The sequence below is a fragment of the Mesoplodon densirostris genome, chromosome 16 (genome assembly GCF_025265405.1).
Source record: "Mesoplodon densirostris isolate mMesDen1 chromosome 16, mMesDen1 primary haplotype, whole genome shotgun sequence".
In the NCBI taxonomy this organism is placed as follows: Eukaryota; Metazoa; Chordata; class Mammalia; order Artiodactyla; family Ziphiidae; genus Mesoplodon; species Mesoplodon densirostris.
This window is the reverse complement of record NC_082676.1, coordinates 18,170,611-18,184,267: the sequence shown is the minus strand read 5'-3', so window position 1 is coordinate 18,184,267 and position 13,657 is coordinate 18,170,611. Positions and strand designations below refer to the sequence as shown.

At 37.0% G+C, this 13,657-nt stretch overlaps 1 protein-coding gene across 1 annotated transcript in view; it reads right to left on the bottom strand.

The window, feature by feature from the left end:
* PTPRT (protein tyrosine phosphatase receptor type T) overlaps positions 1 to 13,657 on the bottom strand; it is an 825,916-nt gene that overhangs the window by 254,452 nt on the left and 557,807 nt on the right. The window contains exon 14 of the mRNA XM_060079174.1: positions 1,205 to 1,478. Coding sequence (XP_059935157.1) covers positions 1,205 to 1,478 — 274 coding nt within the window. The remainder of the gene's footprint in view (positions 1 to 1,204; positions 1,479 to 13,657) is intronic.

Sequence of the window (13,657 nt, the reverse complement as noted above, 5' to 3'; positions counted from 1 at the left end):
AATAGCCAAGACATGGAAGCAACCTAAATGTTCATCATTTGAATGGATAAAGAAGATGTGGTATATATGTATATATATACAATGGAATACTACTCAGCCATAAAAAAGAATGAAATAATGCCATTTGCAGCAACATGGATGGACCTAGAGATTATCATACTAAGTGAAGTAAGTCAGAAAGAGAAAGACAAATATCATATGATATTACTTATATGTGGAATCTAAAAAAGTGATACAAATCAACTTATTTACAAAACAGAAATAGACCCATAGACATAGAAAACAAATTTATGGTTACCAAAGAGGAAAGGGGTTGGAGGAGTTTGGGATTAGCAGATACATTACTATATGTAAGACAGATAAACAACAAGGTACTACTGTATAGTGCAGGGAACTATTTACAATATCCTGTAATAAACCATAATGAAAAAGAATATGTATATATAACTGAATCACTTTGCTGTACACCAGAAAGTAACACAACATTGTAAATCAACTATGCTTCAATTTAAAAACAAGAATAATCATTAACATCAGTTAACTGTGATATTGTAATATTGACTGAAGCACTGTTTTGTATGTAGGGGGAGGGAGGGAGATATTGGATGACCTTTCAGATCCTTTACAGCCCTGTGATTTTGTAATGTTATGACTGGCACTCCTCAGTAACCAAAACAATATTTGACACAAAAAGGTTACCTTGTCTTTGGGAGAAAAATACTTCTTAATGTGACTAACGGTAATGATAAAGGGGTTAGCAGTCACTGATTAACTAAAACATGTTTAGTGCATTAATAGATATCAAATGTATAGGTGTTCTTTTATAGATGAGGAAATTAAGACTCAGATCTGCACGATTTGCCCAAGTGAAACACCTTTCTATCCTCTAATACAGGGGTCTCAGAATTTTTTTCTGTAAAGGGCCATGTAGTAAATATTTTAGGCTTTATGCAGCACAGAGTCTGTCTCAACTACTCAAGTGTACTGCTGTAGCATCAAAGCAGTTACAGACCATGGAAATGGATAGGCGTCACTGTATTCAAAACAAAAAACAAAAAAAACAACAACAACCCTTTACTCAATGGGTCAGGATGATTTGGTCCACGGGCCTTAGTTTGTCAACTTCTGCTCTAAAAACATGCTGCCTTCTCACTTAAGAATGAAAAAACAAGGCAAGACATGGCCTCCATGTGGCCATACTTACTCCATTTGCTTTGCTGAGTGCCTGGAAGTAGATGCTGTAGCTTTTCAGAGGGGAAAGAGGTGGGTTCCAGTAGCCATTGTATGTCTTGTTGTCACCCACTGTGAATGGCTGGGTGACAGGCAGGTTGGCAGGCTTCAATTCAGCAGCAAAGTAGTGTAGAGAATCGAGGCTGGAGGCATTCCTATAGCTCACCGGCACCGAAAAGCACTCAATGATGTCAGCTGCCCTCCGTGACTTCTGAAGTCGCTCTTCCTTGACAACCAGCTGATAAACACTGGACAGGAAAGAGGAGAGGCAGATGAGCAACTGCCTGGAGGGATGAACTTTTACTTATCATTGTCACTTCTGTCTGCAACTTAAACCTCCCTCCTGAGCTTCAGACTTATAAACCCGCTGCTTTGTAGAAATAGATTTCCATTTAGTTGTTCCAAAGCCAGCTCACACTGCATAGGTCCAAAAATGCAACTCAGTTTCAACCCCTACAAACCTATATGCTCCTCCTTCTACATTTCTTCCCTTAGTGAGGGTACACTGCTCATCAAGTGGCCAGATCTTGAATATGGGGCTCATTCTCATTTCCTGCATCCTTGGTTTGCACTCTGCTTTGATCAACAAGCTCTGTTGACTTGACATCAGCAATCTGAACCTGCCCCTCCCTTTTTTTCTCCTCCCACCAAATTGTTGAGGTTGGGCACTTCCCCACCTCTTAGCTGAACTCAGCTAGTCTCTTTGCCTCTAATTGATTGGATCAACTCACCAGTCAATCCACTGACCTTCCTAAACATAAACACTGTCCCTCTTCAAGCACGTTTCATAGGCTCTCCATTATTCAAACGAGGCAATCTAGACTCCTCATCCTGACCTTTGGGGCACTTTGTGTCTGGCTTCTAGTCTACCCCTCAGAGAGTCTTATGGTAAACCCCTCATTGCAGCTGCGGCAGACCCTATGCTATTGCACAAACCTCCTTTGGATCACAGCCTGTGCCATCACCAGTTCGTGCTTCCTCCATCTGCAATGCCCTCTCATTCAACTTCTGCCTGGGGAAGCCTTTCTCTAAAGGTGAAGTCTATCTTTCATCTCCTCTATGAAGCCGGTATAGATCCTCCAAATCTGAATGACTTTCCGCCTACTCCGCTCCTCCACTGCTCATTAATGGCTATCTGCTTGGGACGGCAATAACATAAGCATGGAACTGCTGTTTCTAGGTGTAGACTGTGACCTTTTAGGCAGTGCAAGCTGTGGCTTAGTTATCTCTGTATCACTCTCCTCCATCCACATACTGCTCAGCAGGTTGCCTGATACCTATAATGATCAGTGAATGCTTGTTCAAATGGACCAAATTGAACTAAAATTGAAAATAAGCATGAAACCCAACCTGACAGGATGCAGAAACCCTAATCAAGATAAACAGTGATTCTTCTGAGCTCCTGTCTAGTGATCTCACACATTCCCTTCAACTTAGAAGGACTGTAAGAAGGTGTTAATGTGTGAAGAGAGATGACCGAGCCTTTTAAAAACACCAACTGTATGCCAAATGTGTATGCTCCTTTTATAAAAGTTATCCTAGGGCTTCCCTGGTGGCACAGTGGTTGAGAGTCCACCTGCCGATGCTGGGGACACGGGTTCGTGCCCCGGTCTGGGAAGATCCCACATGCCGTGGAGTGGCAGGGCCCGTGAGCCATGGCCGCTGAGCCTGCGCGTCTGGAGCCTGTGCTCCGCAACGGGAGAGGCCACAACAGTGAGAGGCCCGCATACCGCAAAAAAAAAAAAAAAAAAAGAAAAAAAAAGACACTATTGAAAAGACAAGCTACATACTGAGAGAAAATATTTGCAAGGTATGCAAGGTATGCAAGGTATGATGACATATCTAACATACATAATGACACAATACAACTCAATAATAAAAACACTAACAACCCAATTTAAAAATTGGCAAAAGATTTGACTAGACATTTCACTAACGATAAAATACAAGTGGTTTATAAACTCATGAAAAGATGGTCAACCTTAAGAGGTGTGGCCAAGATGGTGGTGTCGGAAGACCCTGAGCTCAGCTCCTCCCATGGGCACACCAAAATTACAACTATTTACAGAGTAGCTATCTATGAGAATGATCTGAAGACTAGCAGAAAATATTTTCCACAACTAAAGATATAAAGAAGGAATCAAACTTATATGTGGAATCTAAAAAATGATACAAACGAATATATATGCGAAACAGAAACAGACTCACAGATACGAAAACAAACTGGTGGTTACCAAAGGGAAGAGGCAAGGGGGGAGGGGCCAATTAGGGGTCTGGGGTTAAGACATACAAATTACTATGTATAAAATAGATAAACAACAAGGATATATTGTACAGCATAAGGAATCACAGCCATTATCTTATAATAACTTTTAATGGAGTACAATCTGTAAAAATACTGAATCACTATGCTGTATACCTGAAACTAATATAATATTGTAAAACAACTATACTTCAATTAAAGAAATTTTTTTAAATAAAACCAAAAAAGAGCAAAAGAAAATAAGGCAACAACAATTAAAAAAAAAACACAATGAGAAACCACCCCCCTCCCCACTTAGAACAGCTATCAGTAGAAAGACAGACAATTGTAAGTGTTGGCAAGGGTATTGGAAAAATGGAACTGTCATACATTGCTGTGGGAAAGTCAAATGGTGCAGTCACTTTGGAAAATAGTCTGGAAGTTCCTTAAAAAGGCAAACATAAAGCTACCATTCATCCAGCTATTCCATTCATAAATACTTATCTATGTATGTCTATACATAAACTTGTGTACAAATGTTAGTAACAGTATTATTCATAATAGCCAAAACACTAAAACAATCTAAATGTCTATCAAGTGGTGAACAGATAAACAATATGTGGTATATCCATATAATGAAATATTATTCAGCAATAAAAGAAACAATTTACTAATATACTCTACAGTATGGATGAGGGTCAAAAATATTATGCTAAATGACAGAAGCCAGATGAAAAACACTTTATATACTGCATGATTCCATTCACATGAAATGTCAAGAAAATGCAAATTTATAGAGACATTAATCAGATTAGTGTTTGCCTGGGACTGCAGGTGTGAACAGGAATCAATTGCACTCAGGCACAGGGTATTTTATGGTGTGATGAAAATTTTCTAAAATGGGACCGTGGTGATGGTTGCACAATCCTACAAATTTACTGAAAATCACTGAATTGTACACTTAAAACTGACTGAATTTTATGTTATGCAAATTATACCTCAATAAAGCTTTTAAAGAAATGAGGGAAATGGACTGAGCAATCTTGGATGTTCTTTCTCCCTTCCAAAGAGTCTGTGCTTTAGTATTCAATGATGCACACATTTCAATACAGAAATGCTATGATAAACTTTTGGCATTATTGTTCAAGATGGGCTAAGAAACAAGTGTGAGCTTAGTAATCCCCAACAGAATCTAGCTTTGCAATTACATTTTGCACATTAAAGGTCACTTGGAACTATAAAACTGAAATTTACAATGATATGTCTTAGTTAGCCAACCTTTACTCCAAGGCTCTGGGAATTCCTGTTTTTGTTCACGATTTGCTTAGTCACAATAGCCATTAGAGGAGGCAAGGAAATGGGGAGAGGAATACATTTGCAGTTTAGCATCAGAATATGTGCATGTGCATCTTTCCCTGGCTTCTGACTAGCTGTGTGATCTACTGCCCACTCTGTCTTTCATGTACTTAATCATGTATTCATCAGATATTTATTGTATGACTACAGTGTAGCAGGTTAAAATTTGAATGTAATATGGCCCCTGGGCACTGGGAGCTCAGAACTGAGATGGGGGAGACAGATATTAACTGTTCAGTATAATTCAATATGGGGAGGGCAAAAGGAGGAACTTAGCCAGGGAAGGATCCTGAGAAGAGGGGTGCTTACAGGATAGTGTGAGGGTTAAATGAGATAGTGTGTCTAGAGCATTCTTTCTACAGAGTAGAGTGCTTTTTCTAAAAGTTGGCTGGAGCCAAAACAACTGCTGCATGCATTATTATTACAGTGTTATCAAATTAGACCACAAAGATTTGCCTTGTTTTCCATTTGGACTCTTCTCCTGTGGTTGAACTGCACTTAATAAATTTAACAAAAGTGGATTTTGAGTAGAAATTTAAAGGAAGAAACATATGCTGTGTAAAGGGGCCATAACAATTCAACTGAAGAGTTCAAATTAAGTTTTAATTATTATCAGATAAAATCAAAAGAAACCTTAAAAGGAGAAACCAGACAACCATCTGATGATGGCTAGAGTGCCATATCTTCTTCTCAAATATTTAAAAGAAGTATAACTAGCTTTAATTGAGCATGTACTTACTGAGGTGGAGATATATTGTAAACCATAATGCAGAAGACTTAGCCCTCATGTATTTTCTCTTAATCACTGGTCCTCTCTCATTCACAATACTGTACATAAGCAACTCCTGTGGTTCTAATTTCAATACATATCCAGAATCTGACCACTTCCATCACCTCCACAGCTACTACCCTATCAAGCCCCCATGATCTCTTGATTGGATTATTGCCATAGCCTACCAACTGGTCTTCCTGCTTCCAATCTTGCCCCCAGCAATCTCAAAACAGTAGCTGGAGTGACCCTTTAAAAACATGACTCAGGTCATGACACTCTTGTGCTCAAAGCCCTGCTATGCCTCCCACCTTGTGTAGAGTAAAAGGCAGCATCTTTACAGTGTCTCCAAGGCCCTCTGTTATGAGGCCTTTTTGCTGTCCTTTGAATACCCTATAGGTATGTTCCCATCTCAAGGCCATCACATTTACTATCCTTGATGCCTGGAATGCTCTTCCCTCAGATATATATAACCCTTGGAAGACTTGCTTCTTCACCTCTGCTGGAGAAGTCTTACACGATCGCTGTATTTAAAATAGCAACCTTGGGACATCCCTGGTGGTCTGGTGGGTAAGACTCCGTGCTCCCAACGCAGAGGGCCCAGGTTTGATCTCAGGTCGGGGAACTAGATCCCGCATGCATGCCGCAGCTAAAAGATCCCACATGCTGCAACTAAAGATCCCACGTGCTGCAACAAAGATCCCGCATGTTGCAACTAAGACCCAGTGCAACCAAAATAAATAAATAAATAAATTTAAAATTATATATTAAAAAAATAAAATAAAACTGTAACTCCAACCACATTATACCCTGTTACACTTCACTGTTTAATTTTTTTTTTTTTTTTTTTTGCGGTACGCGGGCCTCTCACTGTTGTGGCCTCTCCCATTACAAGCACAGGCTCCGGACGCGCAGGCTCAGCGGCCATGGCTCACGGGCTCAGCCGCTCCGTGGCATGTGGGATCCTCCCGGACCAGGGCACAAGCCCGTGTCCCCTGCATCGGCAGGCGGACTCTCAACCACTGCACCACCAGGGAAGCCCTCACTGCTTAATTTTTCTCCATATCATTTATCATCATCATGCCCGCTCTGTGTGTGTGTGTGTGTGTGTGTGTGTGTGTGTGTGTATGCACATAAGAGGTTAAGTCATTTAAAGAGAGGACTGTAAGCACTGCAAATGTCAACCTTCCTTTTAGGAAAAAGCAACTGGATAGATATGGGGCCAGTTATATTTAGATGGATGGCCTTATTTTAGTGACCTTTACTGCACCAAAAAAGCAAGGTTGAGGTTTTAGTTCTGGCTTTACCACTCACTAGCTCTGTCTGACATGCTGAGCAAGTCATTTCACCTCTAGAACTTGTATCTAAAATGGGATAATTCTGGCCAATGCAATAAGACACAAAACAGAAGAGATATACATTTTAGAGAGGAAAGCAATTTATCATCATTTGTAGATAATATGACTGTGACCTAATATGTTGAAGAGAATCAAGTGAAAGACTTTTAAAATTAATAAAAGAATTCAGTAAAGTGGTTTGATAGAAGATAGAGATAAATAAACTGTACAGCATGAAAAACAAGCTAGAAGAGGTAAGGGAAAAACCCTTTTAGAATAGAATCCTTTAAAAAATAGCTAAGGATAACACAAATAAGACATGTACAGGCCTGACTTGGGAAAGGAAAAGAAAAAAAATACCTCTGCTGAGTGATATAAGAGAATATGTCCAGTCCCTAGCACAGGGCTTGGCACAGTGGGTGTTAAATAATTGTGCTGACCTAAAGATGAATAAATGGACAGAAACGCTAAAGCCCTGGATAAAAGCATCACATATTGTAAAGATGTCAATTCTTGCCAAATTGATGTTTTTTTCTTTGGGAAAAAGCAAATAGTATAAAATAGGAGGTCAGCTAGGTGACAATTTGAAGCCCCAAAGATGTAGATGACCTCAATTTTGAAATTCTAACAATGTCAATGGGATTATTTTGGTTTGTTTGTTTAAAATAGGAAATATAGTCCAGCACTTATTTTTAAACAGAGGAATGTGAGTGAAAAACCACTACTAGATATTAGAGGCTATTATGAAGTTAAAATAATTAAACCATGGGTATTGGAGTACGATTAAAAGAAAACGGAAGAGGGGTGTGTGGGGGGGTGTGTGTGTATGTGTATGTGTGTGTGCGAATTTTATATATAGAAATAGAAGCAAGGCAAGGCAATGGAAAAGAGAAAATTTTATCAATAAATAGTGTTGGGGAAATTCCATAATTATGAGAAAAAAAAGCACCAAATTTAAGACTTCACCATATATGACAAACCACATTATATTCAAACAGTTCAAAATTTAATTTGTTTACTGACAAATTTCAAGATGACTATGGCAGTCAAATGCAATGTGTGATTCTTGATTGGATACTGCACTCAATTTCCTGAGTGTAATGACTGCACTGTGGATATGTAGAAGGCTGACCTTTTTCTGAGGATATACAAACTGGAGGCTTTAAAGAGTCATGATTACTACAACTAACCTAGCAAGCATTTCAGAGATCAGGAGAAGAGACATTAAGTAAATTGACAAAATATTTACAACTGGTGGATTTGGGAGAAGGATATAGGGATGTTTATTGTGCCATTCTTGTAACAGCCTGTAGATTTGAAGTTCGAAAAAAAATAATCTGGAGCGGCAAAAATCTTTTTCAGCTTAACAACAGAACAACTCACAAAAGAGAAAAGAAAAAGGCTGTGTATGTATACATTTGAAATGTCTGAATTTATGAATAAAAATAAAACAAAAAATTATGAAAGCTACTCCCAGAAAATACGATAGAGAAGGAAATAATATTTTAATACTTAAGTGATCATATTTGGGATGGAGGATCAAAATGTCAAGGGGCAGTCACAAAAATCAATAAATTCTCTGTATATGGAAAGGTATACACTATATTACCTCTGTATAATGAGATGGAACCACATGTTATTAAACCAAAATTCTAAACAAAGAAAAACTTCCAATTGGGGAGAATAAGAACTTTCCTAAGTAACTCTCATATCAAATAGGAAATCAAAACCACAATTTCATATACCTTAGAACTATTACAATGAGAACAATGATGTTTAATGTCTATGGGATAGGACAAAACCTGTTTTCAGAATCTGAAAAGCCATTATTAAACAAAAAAGAAAGACAATAAATTAATTAAGCATTCCATAAAAAAGAAAATTAGAATAAACAACACTGGAGCCAGATGGCTTTTCCAATGATTTCTTTCAATCTTTCAACAACTGATAATTTCCATGTTATGTAAGCCATTACATAAGACAGAAAAAGAGGGAGAGAGTCTCAAATTGTTACCAATTATTCTTTTAATATGCTATTAAACTGGTTCCCCATAAACAGGTCATTTACCTCAGGTACACAGACAGATTTAGTAATAAAAAAAAATCTAGGAAGATAACACAAAAATAAGTCCAAGTAGAAAACCAATATGATCATATGGATAGATGCTAAAAAGGCGTTTGATAAAATGTAATATCCCTTTCTGGTTTTAAAAGGCACAAAGATAAATGATGCAATAGAGATATTTTTTATTATGATGTTGAAAAATAGCTATTTCAAACCTACCACTAACATCACACATAAGAAACATTTACTGGAGGATAACTCTTGGAGATTGCAGTAACACAAAGCTCTACCTAAACATTTGCCCAAAACGCTCTACCCGATGCAACAAAACATAAAACCAAAATAAGAGATATGACAGCTGTAAAGGAGGATATAAAATGTTCATTATTCACAGATGATGTGATTTTTAGACTGGTTAACTAGATACTAAAATTTAATTAAAGAAACTCACAAGAGGCTTCAGCAAATGAGATGGATAACACACACACACTGTCACACAAGGTTTCCCTAAGTACCAGCAAAACCCAGTTAGCAGACATAATGGTGGGAAGATAACAGAAAATACCAGTGTTAACAAAGTAGCTCTTGAGGTCATCTACGTGGAGGAATCGAGGCAGATTTCCTGAGAAATAGTGAAGCCTTGGGTGGAGAGGCTTGCCCTCTTTCAGTGTGGAAAAATTCATGCTCATGGAACCATTTCGGATTAAGGAAGAGTTTTAAATCAAGTAAAACTAAATTCCATTGGGGATTATTTAGGGAACATGACAAAGTGATTTTAAAATTCACAGGAAAACAGAAGAGGGTGAAAATAGCTAAGAACAGTTGGAACAATAAGAATCATGAGGAGGACCAGATATTAAAATGTTTTGTAAAGCTATAATTAAAATGGGTGGTGCAGACACAGTGATCAATTCAGAGAAAGACCTAATGGAACAGTGCAGACAAACCGAGAATATAGTGGGACACCCACAAACACACACACACAAACACACAGAGGGAGCATCACAAGTCAGCAGTACTGCAAGAAGTGTTCAATAAACGTGGAGAGGACGTGTTGACAGTTTGGAGAAATAAAGTAAGACGTACCCAATAAACATCATTAAAATGTTAAAATGATAAGATAATAGCTATGATGATACGTGGCAAAAGTAGTATGCAGCATTGTAAGGGAGGACCAAAATTATGTTCAACTTAATTCTTTAATTTGGTAAAGAAAACTGAGAAAAACCCATCCCAAATGTTAATATTTTATGATGGATCATAATGACTTTTTCCTTAAAAATTTTTTTTCTATAATTTCTATAAGCTTATATAGTTTTTGTCAGAAATCTAAATTAAACTATTTTAAATGAAATGATAAAATAAAGTCATACTTATATTCACTACCTCGGTATTCTGAATGAGGACCAAAGATAATGAGGAATATGAAAGAACTTTGAAAATGATCATTTAATATAATATACTACAACTAGCTGTAGTATCATATCTTTAATTGACAAATGGATTTCTGCACATGGGTGACATGGCATGATCCATGCCGAATACACGTCTACCTGGCTGAGTAATGTGACTTTGGAATTTTTAATAAATATACTCCACCCCTACCTAACTTCAGAGTGTTATTTTTCAGGTGCATGTTGCAAAGTATCATTTCAATCCATCAAGGATACAGTTAACGTATAAAGAAGAATTTATAATCACCACTGACCAATAATAGCTCTATTAGCTAATGTTAATGGCTCATTTGAACAGAAACTTTAAAACAGCTTACATAGACTTAAGTAATAAACAATGTTTAGGGCAAACAGTGCCTATCAACAACTGCTAGGAGAAGCAGAATGCTGTAAGACCTTGTTACTCATTGGTCCAGGAACCAACAGCATCCCCATCACCTAGGAGTGTGTTGGAAACACAGAATCTCAGGCCCCAGGCCAGACCTACTGAATCAGAATCTTCATTTTAAAAGATTTCAGGTTAATACATTTACATATTAAATTTTGAAAAGCCATAAAGTGAAAAAAAAACACTTTGGGGAACTGAAAATCTTCCTTTCTTATTTTGTTTTGTTTTTTAATAAACATTCTGAAGCTTTTTATGTCCCGCAGTGGAAATCCAGGCTGTTTCCCTCACCCCAGGTCTCCCAATACTGCCTTCTTCCTCAGATGTCCTGGGAAGCAACCCCTTTACCCTCCTGCCAAGTTCTCAGCTGAAATGTCACTGTTGTTTTCTAAAGTCATTTTATGTTGTGAAAGGAGCAAAGAAAAAAAATAAAGTTGAACAAGGCTAGCTCTGATAGGGAGTCAGTCTCCAAACTTCACAATTAAAACCCATAGTGATGCTTTCACAGAGGAAGCTGCTACAGTGGCTGTTTTTAAAACAGTAATCAATAGGGTGCCTTCGATTCTCTACTTGCAACAAAGACATTTGCTTAATGAAAGGAAAGTGGCGAAAATCCTCTGAGGACTTTTTTTCCCTATTTTATTTATTTATTTATTTTAACATCTTTATTGGGGTATAATTGCTTTACAGTGGTGTGTTAATTTCTGCTTTATAACAAAGTGAATCAGTTATACATATATATATATATATCCCCATATCTCCTCCCTCTGAGCACTTTTTTGTAAGACCATCTGAAATCAATTGTCCTCAAAAAGACCTTCTAAGCTCTAAAAAGCTAAATGGAATGATTATTAATTAACCATTAAACTAATCATAATAACTGGCATATTAGTGCCAGATAGGGCAAATAAATGCTATAGAGGAATAGTAACACCAATTAGAGGATTTTTCCTATGGGAAAATGTAACCCACTGATGAGGTTATTTGCAGGAATACAAATCACCTATGTGTGGAGAACTGTAGGTGCCAGGTCTCCATCTAACAACAGAATCGCCTGTGAATTCCAGAGCCCTACTAAGAATTTCTCGATGTAGGGCTTGGAAATATGAACTTTGAATAAGCTCACTGGATATTCTTATACACAACACGTTTCAGAGATCCTCCTGTGGAAGCCTTGCCCTGAATTTGTGATGTGAGGCAAAGAGATCCTTGGATACAATATAATCAATCTAATTTAGCAGTTCTCAAAGTGTGCTCTGTGAATGCCTTTACTATTATTTTTTTAATCATCATATGTTTAAAATGTAGCTTTAATTTCTAATAGAGCATACTGATATTGATAGACAAAACCCAAATGAACAAAAGCTTAAGTCCTATGACCCTTTCAGTGGTTCTGCAATGTCAAAATGATTTTAATAGTATACTACAACTTTATTTGCCTCTTCCACTCTGTTGATATTTGCACTGAATGCAAAGGCAATAGTGAGTAAAACTGCTGGTTTTACCAGCAGTGGTATAGTACCCAACTGTACTTGTCATTGTATTTGTCACCACCACATAAAAATTTGCTATATAAAAACAAAAATGCCAGTTTTGCTTAAGAATGTCCTGGATGAACCAGTAAAAAGTGTTCATTTCAACCTTTGAGTATACAGCTTTTTAATATTCATGTGACACAATAGGAAGTAAGCCTAAATCATGTCTTCTGCTTACTGAAGTACTATGGTTTCTTAAGGAAAAACATTTCTGTGATTGTTTGAGTTACATGCTAAACTAGTCACATTTTTAATGAAGCACCATTTTTTTTTCTTGAAAAAATAACTAACAAATTGTGGTTATTAACATTTGGATATTTGATAAACACCTCCAAAATAAATGAATTTTATCTGTCACTTTAAGGGACACTGATGGTATTTGTTCATAATTGAGCTTCCGGTAAGAATTATAGTTTGGAAAACTTCTTGTCTGTCACTATGAACTTAGGTTCCCAATACTTGAAAACTTTACTGATGAGATTTGGTGGTGATATTAGCAAATATAATACTTTGATGTTGTATAATGAAATGTGTCAACATTTGGATGATTTCTATGGTTCAGTCAATTTTTTCAAATGACCAATGTATAATGTTACAGAATAAGGACAAAATATCAAGGATAAAATATCCATTCAATGGGCAACATAAATTGATACATAACTGATATGAGAATCCAGTTATCTTCTACAAGCCAGTCTTAAAAATATTAAATCCAGTTATCTTTTACAAGTCAGTCTTAAAAATATTAAAAATATTTGCAAAAATGTGAACAGTGCACCTCTTCTCCCTAATTTGATTGTTTTAAAAAATATACATTGTTTATATTAATATGTAATGAGTTTACTATTATTTTTTTAAAATGTAGTATGTTTAAAATGTAGCTTTAATTTCTAATAGAGCATATTGATATTCTTAGACAAAAGCCACATGAACAAAAGCTCTCTGGGACTTCATTATTTTTTTAACAATGTAAAGGGGTCTTGGGGCCAGAAAGATTGAGAATCTCTGATCTAATAATACATTGAAAAAAAAAAAAAACAGAAGCGCTATCAAGATCCTCAAGGGTTTCTCACTCTTGGCACTATTAGAATTTTAGCTGGATGATCTTTGTTGTAGGGGGCTGTCCTCTACATTGTAGGATGTTTAGCAGGACCCCTGGTCTCAATTCACTAACTAGATGCCAGCAGCAGCCCCTAGTCCCAAGTTGTAACAACCAAAGTTATCTCCAGACATTGCCTCTGGGGGCAAATTAACTCTGGTCAAGGACCACTGTCACTGCTATAG